The sequence below is a fragment of the Anthonomus grandis genome, chromosome 11 (genome assembly GCF_022605725.1).
Source record: "Anthonomus grandis grandis chromosome 11, icAntGran1.3, whole genome shotgun sequence".
Lineage (NCBI taxonomy): Eukaryota > Metazoa > Arthropoda > Insecta > Coleoptera > Curculionidae > Anthonomus > Anthonomus grandis.
In genome coordinates this window covers 6,321,152-6,340,462 of record NC_065556.1, presented here as the reverse complement: position 1 = coordinate 6,340,462, position 19,311 = coordinate 6,321,152, and the positions used below count along the sequence as shown (strand labels likewise).

At 28.6% G+C, this 19,311-nt stretch overlaps 1 protein-coding gene across 1 annotated transcript in view; it reads right to left on the bottom strand.

Moving 5' to 3' along the window:
- The window catches only part of LOC126742453 (uncharacterized), a 1,408,556-nt gene that overhangs the window by 235,159 nt on the left and 1,154,086 nt on the right, over window positions 1-19,311 (bottom strand). The window contains exons 16-18 of the mRNA XM_050449100.1: window positions 15,458-15,628; window positions 10,608-10,898; window positions 9,791-10,039 (exon numbers count right to left, since the gene is read on the bottom strand). Coding sequence (XP_050305057.1) covers window positions 9,791-10,039; window positions 10,608-10,898; window positions 15,458-15,628 — 711 coding nt within the window. The remainder of the gene's footprint in view (window positions 1-9,790; window positions 10,040-10,607; window positions 10,899-15,457; window positions 15,629-19,311) is intronic.

Sequence of the window (19,311 nt, the reverse complement as noted above, 5' to 3'; positions counted from 1 at the left end):
ACAAAAACAAATTCGGTATTCGTTGCACCATTGTTTCCGAACAATTGCCCAAACGATAATTACAAAAGTTTTAAAGTTGCGAGTTATGGTTTTTGAATTATACAATGAATGCCAGGAAATTATTGTTTTCCTCGGTCTTTTTTTAAACTTTTCTTTCTTTAACTCAATGCCAGTCAACTATATAATTAAAATTTAATTAAAATATTAAAAAAGTTGACATTTTTTAAAGTTTTGAAACTTTGAAAAACTTCTTAAGGCAACTAAACTTCTTGATAAAATGTTTCTTGAGTTTTAGGTTGCTGCTCGTAGTAAGCAGTTGACAAATTTTTTGCCGGATCTTTAAAGCGCTGTTTGAAACTGAAACTGAATATCCAACATCTATTAAAGTTATGCGTTTTTTGAAAATTGAAACTTGTGTAACATTTCTGTTTTAAGCTAACTTATTAGCGAGTTTTGTATTTAAAGCTGACTCATTTTATAATTGTATCTATTTTTATATTTAAAATAAATTTCCGCCTAGATATACAGGGTGTTCCGGTTTCGATAGCGGAAAACTAAATGGCCGACGGAGAACAAAAAAATAATAAGTTTGCTATTATAAATAATATTCGAGAAATGATTCGTTAAAAAATTACAGGGTGTTAAAATTCTAATTAAAAAAATCATTTTTTTTATTTTTCTTAAACCACTTCAAATATTTTAATGAAATTTGGCACGTTAAGACAGTTAATCAAGACGCATCTTTTTGTGCAAAAATTATTAATTTTATTTACCAGTGGCGTGTGTGCGGGCCAATCTTCTTACAATTTTAATAAATTTTAATTACAAAAATGATGCGCCACTGTTTTTTTAAATTTCTTTTTTTTATGAAATCCTTGTTTAATTTAAAATAAAAAACGTCTTTTTACTTTTTGTCGTACGACACTCTGTTTGCGAGTAAAAATGCTGATTTTTAAAAACACATAAGAAGGTAACACATTTAATTCGTTTAAAAACAATAACAAAATAAAAACAATTAATAATTAAAAAAGTTGTTCAAAATGCAGCCCACTGACCTTAATACATTTTCTACATCGAGTTATTAAGCAGTTTATTGCAGCCAGTACCACAAAATTTTGATTTTGCATGTCATTACATGCTTCCTGAATTCTTAAGATTAATTCCTCTCTGTTAAATACGGGATTAGCGTAAACTTTATCCTTAATGTTTCCCCAAACGTAAAAATCTAGTGGATTAAGATCCGGTGACCTGGGTGGCCAGGGTATTGGTCCAATACCATTTTGATCATTAATATCATTCCTCCCTAGCCGGCCAATCCACCTTCGAGGCTAATTATTATTAAGCCAGTTTCTTACACCTATTCCAAAATGTGGGGGGGCTCCATCCAGTTGTATCCAACTTTCATGTCTCAAATTAATGGGTAAATCCTTAATGTAGTCCGGCAGACTATTATTTAAAAACTCTAGAAATAGTTGTTTAGCCTGTTGTTGGTAGTTGTTGTTGCGAGTTAAGCCTTGGAGGTAGGAAATGCGGACCACAAACATTATCACGAATAACGCCCAACCAAGCATTAACGGAAAATTCATTTTGAAATGATCTTGGCCAAATTGCATGAGGATTGTGTTGTGCCCAAACATGAATGTTATGAAGATGTATCACTCCGCGTCTTGTAAAACAAGACTCATCCCTTCAAAGTATCTTGTGTAGAAAGTCGGGATTTTCCTCTGTTGAGTTTAAAAGCCACTGACAAAATCTTACTGTCTTTTCAGCATCACCAAGGTGTAAACCCTGAACAGGCTGTAGGTGATATGCCCTGTGGTCAGCGTGTAAGGTTCGCAATATTTGAGATTTAGGAATTTGTAGTTGTTGAGCTGCCTTGCGAGAGCTTAGCCTTGGATTATTATCAAAAGTGCGCAGTACACGATTTTCATTATTATTTCTCTGGTTTCAGAATTGTTTATTATTACCACGTAGACCAAAGTTTCTAAAATTTTGATGTGTTCTAATGAACACGCAAGCATCTGGAATTCTTCTATTTCGATACCGTCTTCGATATTCATGAACTGCCGCTTCCGCATTTCCATCACAAAATCCATAACAAAAATGAATATCAGCGTATTCATTACTTGAAAAACGCATTTTTAATATACTTTTACTTTATATACTAATACTTTTAACAACACTGTTAACAATAGCAAAATTAATAAGTTAACCAACGCAATAATTTGACTTACTTAAATAATTAACTGTCATAATAAAATAAAAACAAACCGTCTTTTGTTTTATGCATGCATTGCCTTCTTGCCGGCATTATTATATTCATTATTTATTTGAATTTCGGAATCCAGATTCTTGTGTCTTTTTTAGAACGAACAGAATAATTTAGTCTTTAATTAAATTTAGTTATTTCATATTTTTGTTTAATAAAAAAAAATCAGCATTTATAAAAATTTATTTTTTATTCGCATACAGTGTGTCGTACGACAAAAAGTAAAGAGATATTTTTTATTTTAAATTAAACAAAGATTTCATTAAAAAAAATAAAAAAAAAAACAGTGGCGCATCATTTTTTTAATTAAAATTAATTAAAATTGTATGAAGGTCGGCCCGCACACACGCCACTGGTGAATAAAATTAATAATTTTTGCACAAAAAGATGTGCCTTGATTAACTGTCTAAACGTGCCAAATTTCATTAAAATATCTAAAGTGGTTTAAGAAAAATAAAAAAAATTGATTTTTTTAATTAGAATTTTGACACCCTGTAATTTTTTAACGAATCATTTTTCGAATAATATTTATAATAGCAAACTTATTATTTTTTCGTTCTCCGTCGGCCATTTAATTTTCCGCCATCGAAACCGGACCACCCTGTATTTGTGAAAATAATAGACTTTTTAAGTGAAAAATGATAGTACTAGAAGACGTCGAAATTTATTAGAGAGGTATATTTACGTTTTGATGAATGACAAATACCATTCTTCATAAACGCAATAAAATATTACATCAAAAATATAATATTAAATAAAAAACTTTGATTTAATAAATTAACACCTAATTTAAAAAATGGTAAAATAAACTTAAAGCGCATTATTTTCTTTTTGCAAAAAGACTTAAAATTGCGTTATTAAAAGTATGTTTTGGGCTTCAATTTTTGATGGTGGCTCTATAGCCGAAAAAGTTGAAATTAACTGTAACCAAGCCAAAACCCCGTGGTTTACAGATACACTATAACTCTTTAAAAAAATCGCAGTAATCTTTTAGCCCAATATAAGAAAACTGCAGCTTTGTCTGATTGAAATACTAACGAGGTGATAACAAATAAAACCACATTAAGCAGTTTCTCTTTTAAACAGAATATTGACCTTAATATTGTGAATACTATCAACTAGCTCAAGCCTAATGCTTTTGGGTCTGATGGTATTTCTCTTCAAATGATAAAGCTTTCTGCTGCTACTAAAACTCCTTTTTTTAATTTTTTTATATTATCTTACCATTTTCCAAAGAATCTAACATTGAATAAATCTCAATTGAATAAAGTTAGGACCCATTAGTTTGCTACCGATTGTATTAAAACTATTTTTTTGAATAATTTATTTACGGGTACTAGAATATTTACTGTAAAATAATTTACTACTGGACAGTCAGGATTTCGTGAGAACTATAGCACGACCTTAGTACTAATGAAAATACTAAATGATATAATTTGTGGAGCCGATAGTAGTAAAACATTTAGATTAAAATTTTTGGACTTAAATAAGTAAAGCACTCGATACTTAATTACAGTTTTTCTAACCGTGTATTAGGTTTTTTCAGCAATAAAACACAATGGGGTACTCGTTGACGAAAAAATGTCTGATTCACTTCCTATGCGTAGAGGAGTCGCTTAGGAATCCACACTAGTCCTTTACGTTTGATATGGATAGATGCGTAAAAAATTGTGACATATAGAGTTATGCAGATCATACACAGTATGATCTGCATAGGAGCTTTAATAAAAGTAAAATTAACGCAACTGCTATATTTATAAGTGAATGTCTTAAATCTATTTACACATATTTTACACGTAAGCAAACTTTTGCAAATGTTAATTATTCACTTAAAAATTTCTATCAAAATAAAGGCATATTAAATAGTTTCCTTAAAAAAAAATCTGAGTAATTAGTTGTTTCCCATTTTTCTTACGAAAATATTATGGTCCATCTTTGGACGTTTAAAAAGCTAGGCTAAAATGAATACTAAATGCATGTATTCGTTTTAGCTTTTCCATTAGAATCAGAAAGTATGTTAGTTCACGAGTTTTATATACAAGATAGTCTTAAGCCTCATTTAACAAGTTTCTTGCTTAAGTTATTTGAGACAAGGAAGCCCAAGTTACATTTCGCTCCAGTACTCATAAGCGCTAGACACGCCACAATAATTTACTAAATAGACTTCGCCATAGAACTACTTTTTTTCGGCGTTCTTCCTGATATGTTATTCACAAATTATTCAATAGTGAGATGCACAATGTTTCTGTTAAGTTATTTAATTAAAAATTTAAAAATTATTTATTATGATAAACTATATTATGAGGGTATCTATATTTTTATAATTAATAATTTACATTTTGACGGAGCAGGGTACAAGAATATTGATTTTTATATTTGATTTATTTACATTTTAATCACAAATTATTCAATAGTGAGATGCACAATGTTTCTGTTAAGTTATTTAATTAAAAATTTAAAAATTATTTATTATGATAAACTATATTATGAGGGTATCTATATTTTTATAATTAATAATTTACATTTTGACGGAGCAGGGTACAAGAATATTGATTTTTATATTTGATTTATTTACATTTTAATCAAAACTCAAAACGTAAATTTCTTTAGTGAAGCTGACAATGGTAAGATTTAGGGATTCATTTAAAAAAAATAAATTATATAAAAATTTATCGTATTGAATTTTTCTTTTGCCTGCTTGCTTAATCAAATAGCTATTCTGCAAACAATTTTATTTATGTTTGGTTTTTCTTTCTTTTAGGTATATTTTTAGTATTTTTTTTTAATTTCATTTAATTTCTATACTGTTTGTAATTTATGTTATTCTTATATAGTATGTAAGCACTTTTCTAGTTTGTTTCATTTTGCTAAACATCAAAGTTCTAATCTATATATGTGAAAATCTGTTTTTTTATTCCGTTATACTTCAGAAATACAAAATTAAAGGATTAGCATGAAATTTGGCATACTAGCTTCTTTTGTTCTCGGGAATGTAATAAGCATAGGCATTTCTTAGGTATATGTTATTTTTTTTTGGTCAGGACCGTAAATAATTTAGAAGATTTTACCTGCAATACAAGAAAAGGCACTTACATTCTTACAACAAAGTTTTTCTAAGAGGAGAGAATTGTTTTTTTATTAGCAAATATTATCAAGATAATTCTGGATATAGATATAATTGGAAAATAAATTTTTCAATTATACTAAATTATTTTGTTAGGTTAAATTACTATTTTTTTTGCATTAAAATTAATAAAGAAAAAATTAATAAAATATTATAATTGATTAAAAATTACAAAATCTTTTAAGAATCGGGCTAAAAAGAATTAAAAAAATATATATCTTGAGCTATAACTTCTAAACAACTTATATACGGAATTTTTTTCAAGGTTTGGTCTACTTTTATACGGCAGCTTACATGAAACTTTTTTTAAGATTCAAAATTTTAATAGCCTATTAAAATAAATCACGAAAATCTGTAGTACCGTTTTTGTGCCAAGATAAAAATACGATCCTCAAATTTAGTAAATCCTCAAAATTAATATTTGTACCTATTTGTCAACAATATTACAGCATAATCATACTTTAAAATATCTTGCAAAAAAAATTAATGTTATGGTTGATGAAATACAAAATGCAAATCATTTAATAAAAGAGAAAAAATTAATAATAAAGTTTAAAATTATATTAACTTGTACTTTGCTTAATTAAATATTAGATAAAAATATCGAGGAAATTACTGCACCTTAAAATATTCAATAATTTTCTCGTTGAATTACCCAGCTCTCAAAAAGCTTTAATATTATTTCGCGCCTCTTCATAAGTATTCTTTATTCCGTAAAAACGTTGCTCCTGATTCGTAATACTGCACTATTAAATTGATTCGATCTTGACGATCGAAAAGGACATTGATTGCGACTCTTTCTGCCCGAAAATTTTTGCTTAAAAGGTCAGTTATAGTTCGTCTGCTTAAATAGATAAAAGGTTCAACAAACTTATTGTCACAGATATATGATGTGGAGCATAAATATTAATAAATGTAGTGCTAATGTATAGCATTAATAGAATATTTATGCTGGAAGTGTACTTCTCAAGAAGTCCTTTGATATTTGGCAGCCTAAATATGCATTTTTAATTTTATATTTGATCTCCTTATTCTATATTTAAACCTCATCCATAGAAAAAAAAGGTCCTAAATATTCTTTGATTTCGGTGACTTAACAGCTAAATTTCATTATTTGAATTTCGTCACTTACTCCTAACGACCAAATTCGATGTATTTATAAGTGTCACCAAACCCTAACATAACACAAGTTAAAAGTAAGGCATTACTCATTCTAAGAACTATTTAGCATTTCCATATTTTCTGTAACATCTAAATAATGCCTTTTTAACTATGGAAAATATATTGTTTTTTAATTGGTTTAAATATTTTTTAAAACATTTTAAATTAACGTGACATTTTGTTAGGAAATCTTCTTTCTCACTTTTGTAGCATAACGCTTAAAAACTCGTACCATGTCGGCATGAGTATGCCTGATAGTATATTAAATTATTTTGCTAATTATTTTAAAAGGTTATAATTTTAAGTAAATTGCACAGTAGTTTGCTTAAAAAATTACAAAAAAAAATAAATAAAGTGTAAAGTAAAACAAAAGGCATTCAAAGCAGCTGATTTATTTCTAAAGTTTACTTTTTAATCGAAACTTGAAAGGAAATATGAGATGTCTTTCATTACTATTGACAAATAGTAACTGAAGAATTAAACTTTTTATTAAAATGTAAGTATAAAAGTAAACATTATATTAGAAAATTTAGCATCTAATACAATAATTAAAAAAGATTTTAAAATTCTAAGTTTACAAAGTAAGTGTTTAGAGTAAATACTGATCAGGATTTTTCAAATTATTTAAGAAAAATGTGAAAATCGACATAAAATATCGAGTTTTAGATATAGATATTATACGTGAATTAAGAAAAATTATTTTGTTATAAAACCATCCTGTACTTCAGTTAAAATGGGTAATAGTGCCATATAATATGGGTTTTTCAAATTCTCCTGTATAACTGTTAAACAAAATAAATAACTACTAAGAAAATTATCGTGACAGAGGGGTATTTAAATGCCGATGCTTTATTGCTTCACATAAAACAAAGTACATTTTATTGAAATATTAATAATATGCTATTACATATATACAAAATACTTAATAAGTGCACATGTATTACGTTATATTAATATAACGCATATTTGTCGGCGGAGACTAAAACATGCGACCAATAGCTTATTAGTAACCATATCTCCATGTCTAGTGGTATCATTGCAAAACAGCTAGGATTTAAAATAGGTAGTGGTTTTACTATAATCCGGTAGAAAACTTAAAGGGTTAAAATGCTGTTAAAAAAATTACACTATTTCCGGAGATTTGTGAAAACAAAAATTCTAAAAATAATACTTTTGTTATTCTTGTTGTTTTACCTGACATAACGATAATATAAAACTGAGAAGACTCTTTGTCTTTTAGCGACCACCATCAACATTTTTGTTATATTGAATTATAATAAACTTAACCACACGCGTAACTACATTTTTAACGATGTATTACACTTGCATATTACAAATATTTTGATGATAAATACTAATTGAATGATAAAGTAAAAATTGCCTCTTGCTCCCTCTGCCTCATGGAGGTCTTCTAGAAACTTCCCGAAATATTTATTGGATATGCAAGTATAATACGTCAATAAACTGACAAGACTATATCTGCTATATTACAATATAATGTTATATAAAAAAAAATAGTGATGGCTAAAATACAAAACGTCGATCTTAGATGATATTTTTGTATAATAGACACCATTATACAAAAATAAGTTTTTATTAAACTTTAAAAAAAAAACGTATCTAGTATTTGTTTTTATAACATAAGTCATAATTACAGGTTGTACAAAGAATTATATTATTTTATTTTATTTTATTAGTTTAAATCTATACCTAAAAAAATTAATAAGAGAGGTACAAAATAGTAATACTAAAATAATCAAAATATGACCTAAGCCTGTTTATATCGAAAAAGTTATTTTGATAAGGACTATGAACAATTAAATTATGTACAAACAATTCTTATTTATAGGGCATTTAGGTATTTATTTCTTCATATTCCAAATTTTGATTAACTAATTAATAAAAAAATTAAAAATAAAAAAATCCCAAAAAGGTCTCATTATGTTATCGGCTAGCTTATAGATTAGCTTATAGAGTATTTTCTGAATGTATTATTTCCCGTCCATTAAAATTTTAATTAAAATAGACTAATTGATTAAAAGTTAAATAATAAATAATAAATTTACCACGGAAAAAATATAAAATTTTTGGTTTCTTTGGAAAATGTATAATTTGATGATAACTTAAGTCCATTTAAGTTATGCATAGACTAGCCTTAAAGGCTTAAATTTTATTTATTTTTCTTTTATTGTATTTTAAATTTTAATTAAATCAAATTAAAATCAACTAATTTGAATATTGATTAAAAAAATATTATAATATTTATTACTTAAATATAACTATTTCGTGAACAGTTTAATATAGGTATAGGATAGCATACATTAAATATGTCTAGGATACAAGAAAAAGAAATTCTGCCACAATTTTTTGCAACATCCTCTATATATTTATATCTGATGTCAAAATAAGCTTGATCCATAATTAAAATCAAAGTGTTTAAGGATTTAAAAAAAAAAATCTCGTTTAATAACTTTATCCGGTAGTAAATCACAACCCTGTATATCTCATAATTTTATTCTTAATAGATCTACTACTAGTTTCTTCTATAGTTGCAGAAAAAAAGTGAAGAAAAAAACAGTAAACCTTAAAATTATATAAGGAATTTTATTCTCAATAGTCTTAGGTAATCTGTTAGTTAAGATGCAGTAAAAAATTAAAGTTAAATTTCAAGTAATTTTAAAATTCGAGTCATTTTACATAATTATGTAAGACCGAAATATTATGGCAGGCATCTGGTCCATTTGGCTATTTTTAGAATAGGAAAAAAAATCTTAGGAGATTTATGTTTTTCTATGGAGCAATAAAGACAGCTCTCTGGACTACTGAGATATTTTTTTTTCTAAAATATTTTGATTATATTATAGTGATTGTGCGTTAAAGTATCGGTTTAAATTCGTATGTATCATCCTATACACCTATATGTCCAATATAGGTGTGTGTCTGATTTTTTTTTATAAGAATGTCCAGAAAGAAAATACTCATGTTTCCTTTCACGTCAATAATTACAGCAAACATTAAAGTGAATAAAACTTACAGTACTTGACATTTTTTTTTTAGATTATTAGATTAGTTAATAGATTATCCATTGTATTAAGCACTGGATTAGGCATAATAGATCCGAAAGTAGAACTATGACTGCGAGTAGCAACCCAACACAGGATAAATTCAAAAATATTTTATTAGGATTTTTTTTCCATGCTAATTGAAATTATATTAAATTTTAACTTTTGACTTACCTTTGCTCCCATTAACGCCTCCGATGACGAAGAAATAGTGTTCGCGACAGAAAAAATTGCTAGCGTCACATTTTTTAAAGAAATATTTCCGGTATTAGTTTGTCCAAGAAATATTATTATTTCCTCCATTAAATTTAAAATCCTAGCTCCTTCACCAGGGCGCAATCTTACGGACGATACGTAATTTAAAAATCCGGAAATTATGTTTTCGATGTTTGATGTTATATATCCAAGTTTTATCCCCTCGAACTGAAATAAATAAAAGAGTAGTGGCAAAATTTTATTTAAAAATCACTTAGCTATAATAAGAAGTATCAGCTCTAATTTTTCATGGGCAATTTAATTTTTTCTTACTGATTATAATTATTATTATATATAAAAAGTTCTTTGCAACTTTTTTGCATAAGTCAATTTTTTTTAAGACTTGCCATAGAAACCAGAACATCGTATATTTAAATATGCTTTAAATATTTAACATACTTTAGATACATATAACTTATTTCATTCTACCAATGAAAGAATTTAGTAACTAAGCACTATATTTTTGTCCAACGAAATATAATTTTCTAATAAGTTTTCTTACTTTTATAAAAATCTGCTTTTAAACTCCTATTAGAAATCGCTTCAATTTTATTTCAATATTACAGCAAACTTTGCAGACAAAAGCAATTTTGCACATTTAGCCATTTCTAGGAAGTAAAAGCTAATGTGTCTTGAAAGTTTGCCTGCAACTTTTCCGCTTCCATTAGTAATTTTGGAGCTATTTTATTATACCAAAGAATCGCGAATGGTTTTTATGAAATAATTTATTACCTACCCTACTGTAAACATCTTCTAATATCTTATTAGTACATTTAGAAAAATCTACTATTCCCCATGTTGGTTTTTTAACATCAGTTAATATACATCGTCTTATTACAATTCCAGAATATTCCTTGGGGCAATCTTGAAAATAGTCTGTATCAGGAGCTGTCTCTGGCCAAGATAAGTCATAAGCGGTTTCTTTGGGACATGTATTGACTCCTTCTCGATCCAATACATGCACTTGTATATTTTTTTCAGTTGATGTAGTACTATCTTGGACTAAACATGAATAACGTATATCTTTCTAAAAATTAAAAAAGTCATCAAGTAGTTAGACTAAGGAAAAAACAAAAATATGCATTATTGTTATAAATATATAAAAAATGTTTTATACTAAGATCAGTTAATAATTATGTCATTAAAATACATTAATAAAATTAAACAATAACACATATAAGTGTGAACAAAATGCAAAATACATAATCATAAAATTCAGATACCGTATAGGGTGGTTCTTTCATCCAAGAACCTTTTTTAATCAAGTGTAAGTACTTTTATATTTACTCCTCTTTAATGTGAAGTGACAGATGACTATTAATTTTTAACACTTTCATAAAAAACGGATTTATTTAGTTGATACAAAGATACAAAGCTACAAATTATATATCTAACGTATGGTATACTTTAAACGTTGACTAAAAAATGGTTATTTATTTAAAGTTTTATGCTGATGATTTCTTTAATGCAGCTTTCTTTAACCTACTTCAGTATTAAGACAACTTCCAGCAAGAAGATATAGTTCAAAGAGAAAATATTGAAAATTCTGATATCAATCATACAATAACATGACCAACTGTAAGATCATCATTATGTGCATGAGAATCTAATTTTTAAGTAAGGTGACATGCTACAAAAAAAATCACTTCAAGAGAGAACTGCCACTTCTTCATAAGATGTAGAAGATGAGAGCACCAATATCTGCCATTGATGATGTGCTCAACAAGTATTTTAGCAAAAACAACACCTAGCAAGGGATCCATCTCTCTATCTATATCTCTGCAATAGTAATGTTGCAATAGTGCAACTCTCAGGAATCTTATTGTCCACGACAAAGTGACCATCGTCTCTAAAATAAAGAAGTTAGAGCAAAGCCAGGTATTATAAGAAAATAGCTAAAAGGAAATCCATTAATAAAAGAATAAGGTTATAGCAAGGGTGACTAGGATAGAATGGATGCTTGAAGACGTGATAGACTACAAGGAAACCTACACAAAAAATATGAGATAAGGCAGCAAAATTGAGAAGATATAACAAACTCACCAAATGGGAAAAGCAAAACAGCGAGTTCAACCCCAGGTTGTCTTTTCGCAGATTGGAAATAAAAAAAATCAAATTCGAAGAATACTGAAAGAGTATCTGGTCTAAGGGGGAAGAATTTAACAAGACTGAAACATTGCTGGATGCCACTTTGGTAAAGGAGTTGATTATTGAAGAGATGAGAGATACAGAGTTAACACCAGCGAATTTAGTTGAGTGTATGAGAACACAAAATTTGAAGAGGCGAGGCCCAGATGGAATCGATAAATTTTGGATAAAGAACTTTTCATCTATTATATTGTCATACTATATTAACATCATATATTGACTGCTGCTTCTCAAGGAGCAATAAAATCAGTAAAATATGTCTACAAAGAAAACACTGCCTAGCTTCTCTAAAAGGTTGACAGCGCAGACCCGAGCAACTATAAGCTTATCACACATTTGTCGGCCATCTACAAATTTTTTACAGCTCTAATAAGTAATAAGATGTACATCCTTTGTATCAGCAACGACATGTTCGAGAAAGAGCAAAATGGATGTGAAAGAGGTTTTCTTGATTGTAAGCAACAGCTTATTATCGATACAGTGCCTTAAGTCCAAAGAAGAAAACAAAATCTCAACTTTTGCGACATAGATTATGCAAAGGCCTGTAATTAATATATACCTCATAATTGGCTTATAAAAATTTTAGACCTTTACAAGATTGGCCCAAAAACTAGTTTGTGGATCAATGGTTAGACTCACTTAGACTGTTAGAAATGTCCGCATAAATAGTGGACGCTTCCAACGACTCTTCGGCTCTCCTCAACCAGACAGATTGAGTTGAACACCAAGCGACAGAAAAAATCGTCTTATTTACTTTATATGGTTTACCCTAAACTGCATGGCGAGACAGAGGATAAGCTTTTTAGGCCGATGAACATTGTCAAGGATTATAGCCAAGATATCGGAATGAACTTCAACAAATGGGTAAAGATAACTATTAAGAAAGAATTTGTGGAGGTCACCTGCGGAGCATCTTGAAATAAACCAGCTACTACCAGAAGAAAGTTAATCTTACCTGGGGATGAGGCTAGACCATGACTGAAAAGAAAGTTCCAGGAGAAATATCACAAACGCATAACTAAATTGGAACTAACTAACCCATCTCTCAGGCGGAAACCTTATTGCTAGAGTAAAAACATAGGTAATACCAGTTCTTATGTATTCTTTTAGAATTGTTAAATGGTTTGTCACAGATTTGGAAGAGCTGTATAGACTAACCCGAAAAATCTTTACAAAATTTAAAAAGCTGCATCCCAATTCGTTAGTAGGAAGATTATATGCTTCACCTGAATATATGCTTGTTAAGATCAAGAGAATGTGCCTTACTTAAGAGAATATGATGCGGCAAAGGTTTTTGGTATCTGGTGATAAATTATTGAGAGGGATCTTTTAGAAACACAATGATATTTTGACTGAGTCAGACGCTGCGGCTAACTACAGGCTGGACCAGCGAAAAAACAAAATATAGGAAATTGGAAAGAGGTGGCTCTAAATGAAAGATACGTAACACTTTTGCACAGTAAAAAAATAGATGTGGATAATTCACTAACTTGACTAAAGGAACACAACCTATAGCATCTGTGTGTAAGCCGTCTGGCTTAAAAGAAGATGTGCTGGATAGATTTTTCATTTATTTTTTTTTATTTATCAAAAACAAATAGAATGTTAACAGGCCAAAACCCAACGGAACATTCACAAATTACAAAGTGTTTCAGGTACTTAACTAAAAAATAATACAAGAGCAGAAATACAATTAAGAGCTAAGTTTCTAATTTAGTATTATTGTTAATTAAAACAAGGATCTTTGATTTCCATTCTTAAATATAGAATGAGAGCGAAGTTGAAGTCGAAAATTTCGCTGAGGTATGTGGAAAGGTATTTGGGATATGAGATAACTTGAGTCAATCTGATAGTTAATTATTTTATAGAGAAATAACATTTCTGTGTGAGAGCGCCGTGTTTCAAGACAATATAATTGATATTTAACTCTAAATTAATAAGATGCCGGAAATATGGCAACGTTGACATGGGCGGATGTCTATTGATGTCGGATAATGCATACTTAATGAATCATAATCAGTTAGCCAAAATAGTGCATCTAGCAATAATTAGCCCAACTAGCCATCACGAGCGGTCTGCTAAAAGAGGACTCTCCACCATACTATGAGCAACAACTAGTTCTGAAATCGGAGGAGAGCGTATTATATTGAAATAAGACCTGGTCTATTTTTTCCTTCTTCTCAATAATTAAGCATATGAGACAGTTATTTCTTTACGGAAATAATAATATAATGTAATACTCGTATAATAATAAAATAGCTCACTGTTTCTGCCCATGAAGAAACATAATTTTAAGAGGATTGAGGAATTGATAGTCAAAGCAATCAAGTATAAAAAGTCTAGAAATACGTCATTACTTACAATAAAAGAAAAGTTAAAAAGTTTGAAAAGTTGCATCTGAAAGCACGGAACCATCAAATCTAAGTTTAATTGATTTGCAATATTATGTGAAAAAGACCCTTTCCAATTCTATATTATGTCTAGGAATCGAAATACTTCTTCATTGTGAATTTATATGATGTAATTTATGGTTTAAATTTTTTGGCACAAATGCACTGAAGAGTGGTTTTGCAAGATTTTGTGATAAAATACCTGGGAGTGAGCTTTGAAATATCCAGCCAAGCCAATGTGCCAACCTAAACAAAATATGGTTTTACGTGTATTTACCAAAAATTTGTCAATTTATTGCAATAAAAAGCTTTCGTTTCTGACCGCTGCCAGTGGTAACGAGTCTAATTTATGAAAATAAGAATTTGGTTTTCTGAAAATTTAGTGACAATAAATTAAAGTCAAAAAATCTTTGACTGTTCCAAGATCACTCTCCAGAGTAATATGCAGAGACTTGCTTTGAGGCTATTTTGGTGGTCCTAAACTGAAGTCGTATAATTAGAGGAACGAGTCAGCCTTTAACGACAAACAGAATTAATCCCAAAGCTGAATCTTGCGGAACTACCCAATCCCTTGAAACATATTTCAATACAGATTAATTAAAACTTTAAAACAAATACACACTCTTTGACAGCAATCATTAAGATAAAATGAAAACTAAGACTAAGTTTTGCACTTTTAAATCCATAGGAGTGCAGCTTCAGAAGCAGACCTCTCGTGAACAACGCAAGAAAAAGCTTGTGATAAAATATAAAAACTGCTGCAGAAGCCCTAACCATCATATAAGAACTAAATTTATTCAGAAAATTATAAAGAGTATAATTTGTTACCTAAGCTTGTTTAAAGCCAAACTCAAAAACTTATTGTTGCATATGTTATTTCTTTTTTGGGAAAACGTAACTCGGCACTTTTTTACCTTAGGTTTTTATTAATATTTTTATGAGATAAATATATTAGCTAGTAAAGGTAAAACACAAATTATTTTTAATATAAAAGACTAAAAACTATGGCATTTAAAAATTACTTAATTCGAGTATTGACTCTTCTTACCTCTGCCCGAAAAATTTGTAAAATAGTTCCAGCTGGATACAATAATTCGTATTTTTCAGATTCAGTCTTCACTGGTAATAATTCTTTATTTTTGGTCCAACTGTAAGTATATTTGCCACCAATACCACCATTGCCTTCCAAAGTTACGCATTTAATTGTAAAATTTTGTCCCTAGAAATAAAAAGAGACTATTTAACTTAGCAATTCACTCAACAAATTTTAATTTCAATGCTATCGAAGAAAGTAAAGGTAATGTTTGAGTAAAACGTATTATTTACTTAGTATATATTTAATACGTTAAGAAAATATGAAACATTTTATATGTAATTTTTGTATAAATTTAAATAATATGTTATTTAATTCAAAATGGTTGATTTTTTACCAAGGTACCGATATACAATTATATAAATAAAAACGCAAAACTTTGTGTAACAATATAATACGTAAAACATAGGTTACAAAATTACATGTGTCGTCTTAACTAGACAATCATCAGATCAACCCAAGACAAAACGCATCAGACTCAAATTTAAGTTATGCCTAAATTATTGGCATTACATATATATTTTCTTATTTATTTATCTAGTGTAGAGATCATGTATTCACGCTTTGAAGAATTTTATTTTATAAAGATACCTATAAGTTTTATAGTGAAATACGCTAAGATAATTTTAATTTTTCTAGGAATGCATAACTTAATAGCATAACATGCATCGCTCAATATATTCACTATACACTCAACATCCTGATTATCGAATAATTTTGGGTCTAGATGATCTATGTTACAAAAATTTATATTAAGCACAAATATTAGCAATATTACATTGGCTGTAAACTCAATACTCAGGCATGAAACCTTAAAAAAAGTAAACAACTTGAGGTGAAACTAAACAGCTAAAGTGTGTGAAAAAAGTAGAGAACTTAAGTTTAGTTCCAGGTTTGAACTAGAGAGTTATTATTATAGAGAGCCGAATATAAAATTATGTGATTCCGCAATATTAAACGTTTTAATCCTTAACTATCTAAGTTCTTTTAGCCAGATATTAGGTCATAAATTATAGGCCTTTAGGACAACAATTAGGCAGTTTTTGTTTTTGTAAACTAAAATTTAAAAAAATGTACGATATAGGCTAACGTTGCAAAATAGTAATAATAAATGAAAGAAAATAGTAATAAATGAAATTTAAAACAATAATAATATCCGCATGCCTTATTTTGCTATTTAACTGCATCCTACAACGTTTGTACATTATTTTTTTCTCAACTTGTTATAGCTGTTTATACTCCTTTTGAAAAAGTTCAAACTATAAAATAGAGGCGATTCGGTTTTTTGAAATTTTAAATCTACTTTTGAACTTTTTGACATCCTTTTGTCTTCAAGATTGTCATAAATGCGACATCAAAGTGCAAGAACGTTATATGAAAAGAGTCCAGGAATAAGAACTACTAAAAGAAATGGTTTATAGTGCCCTACAAGTGGATTCAATACCATGAAACACCTGTCCTGCTCATAATGCGGTTGTGGTAAAAGAATTTTTAACAAATACTATTCTAAACCCTGTTAATAGTATAACTATAAAACTGACGATATAAATGGTCACCTGGAGCTTCCGATTGAGTCTCAAATGAGTTTGTGGAATATGCTAAATCCAATTCACTAGAAACTTTTTTGAAAGTACGAAAGGGATTTTATGATTAACCAAATAAGGAGGTCTATAGATTTGTTTAAGCTTTTTATATTAATTCTTTTTAAGAGTTTTTATTATACAATACAGAGCGTAAAAAACATTTTGAAATAAGGATTCTATGTGGGTTGTGTACTGATGTAAGTAAAACCTGCATCAAAAAAATATTTTAGAAAAGTCTGAACTTTTACGTAATATTTTGCGAAATTTTTTAGTAAATAATTTAGTTATCTCCATGAGATACTCACTAACGTTGTACGGAAAAACAATGACGTAGCAGACGAATACATGCGTGCGCATTTCATATTTTGCCTTTAATGACCTCCTTATACATTATGATAGATTCTTCAACCTGTATATGAAGTATCAGTCCCTCGTTAAGAGAAAATAGCCAAATTTATATCCTCGCCAGAATTCCAATAAAATCAAATCCAAGTATTAAATATTCTGAATTTGTCTTCGGTCTAAATGCAAAACCTAAAACAATTAATTTAGGGTATAGGTACAGCTCTTTAGAAACAGAAAGTTGGTAGGAGGACTAAAGTTTCTCGTAATTCTTTTGCGGTAGTAAAGGCTTAAACAGTCAATTAAAAGATTAGTACATTAAAATAGTTATATATACGGAGAGACAAGTGATACCTATACTGACTATCTATCATTTTTTTCAATATATCAACTACATAAATGACTAATTGGGACTCAAATTATCTTATAAATAGAAAAATAATATCTAGTAAATATTATAAACCATCAAAGAATTGTATGAAGTAAATTATGATACTCTGTTATAAATTTTTAATTTTTTTCACTGTAAAAGAGGTTAAAAGCATTTCTTAGGGAATTAGGGTAAAATTATAAGAATTCGGAGTTATTTGAATTACTTATACATAAAGAAAAAAACGACCAAAAAATACTAAAGCTGAGAACAAAATTGAATTATTTAATGTTAGTTTTCAGAATAATTACTTCTAGATAGAACATTATAATAAAACATCTGGCATGCATCTTTTCTCAAAGAGTTAAGTTTAGCATAAAGTACCTTTTGTACTCAAACCGCGACACGTCGACTTTTTTGAGGTTCCATTCTATAGAAATGAATATATTTTATATAAGCAGAATATGAGTATTGTAGCATCAAAGCCTTTTATCATATTCATAACATTTTTGTAACTTAATATCGTTAACTAAATCATACATTTTATATCTTGTCTATAAAATATTGTAGCACTTTTACTTTTTTATTATCTAAAATATCTCCTATTTCACTAAAAGTGACTCAGGTAATGGGATATTTATCGAGAACTAAAACCATATTTTAAATTTTTTTTGCAGTATTTTAAAAAGCAAACTTTGTCGTCTCAGATAGTAACCGATTGACTAATATTTTCTATCTTTGCTTGCGGCTCTAGTGCTCTATGTTGTTTTGAAAAGATTATTTAATTTTTAGCTAAAGAATAATTCTTCGAACTCGAACTTTTATGTGAATTGCTATCATTGTTTCGTTAAATACCAATCTTGGTGTTTGTTAAATACTTACTTTGGCACTCACAGCTCTTTGCCTTTTTGTATAACAAGAATATTTCATAGAATTTTTCCAAGAAATCATAAAAAATCTGGAAAACACACACAAGTCTTGCTTTAAATTATCTATGGCTCCAGTATTATTATCACATACGTGTTTTTGTTATTTAAGAGCATTATCATATATCTTTAATATCTAAAGAAAAAAATTGTGGTTTGTTCAGGCCTTATGATGCAGCTAAAGTGAGCAAAATACGTATAATAGTGAGACTTGTGTATAGGTTTCTTTTAAAAAAACTCTTTGTATAAAATTGGAAACAATTATATAAATTTATTGATGTTCCTATGATATTTTTCAGTTAAGTAGAAGGTTTAAAATCGTATTTAAAAAGGCTATCGGCAAAAACTACTTTCCATATTATATTATTTAACCAAAATGAGTGAGTAATATATGAAAATGAATTTACGGTAACTTCAATTGAAAACGGTTGTAGTATTAAGAAATAATTACAAATCAATTTGAAATTATGACATATAACAAGGTATCAATTATCTATCAATTCAGTCGTAATAGGAATAAATAAATATAAAGGGATAAATTATTAAATGGCACAGTTGAAAAATGTTCATCTGCTTTATTTATTTTAT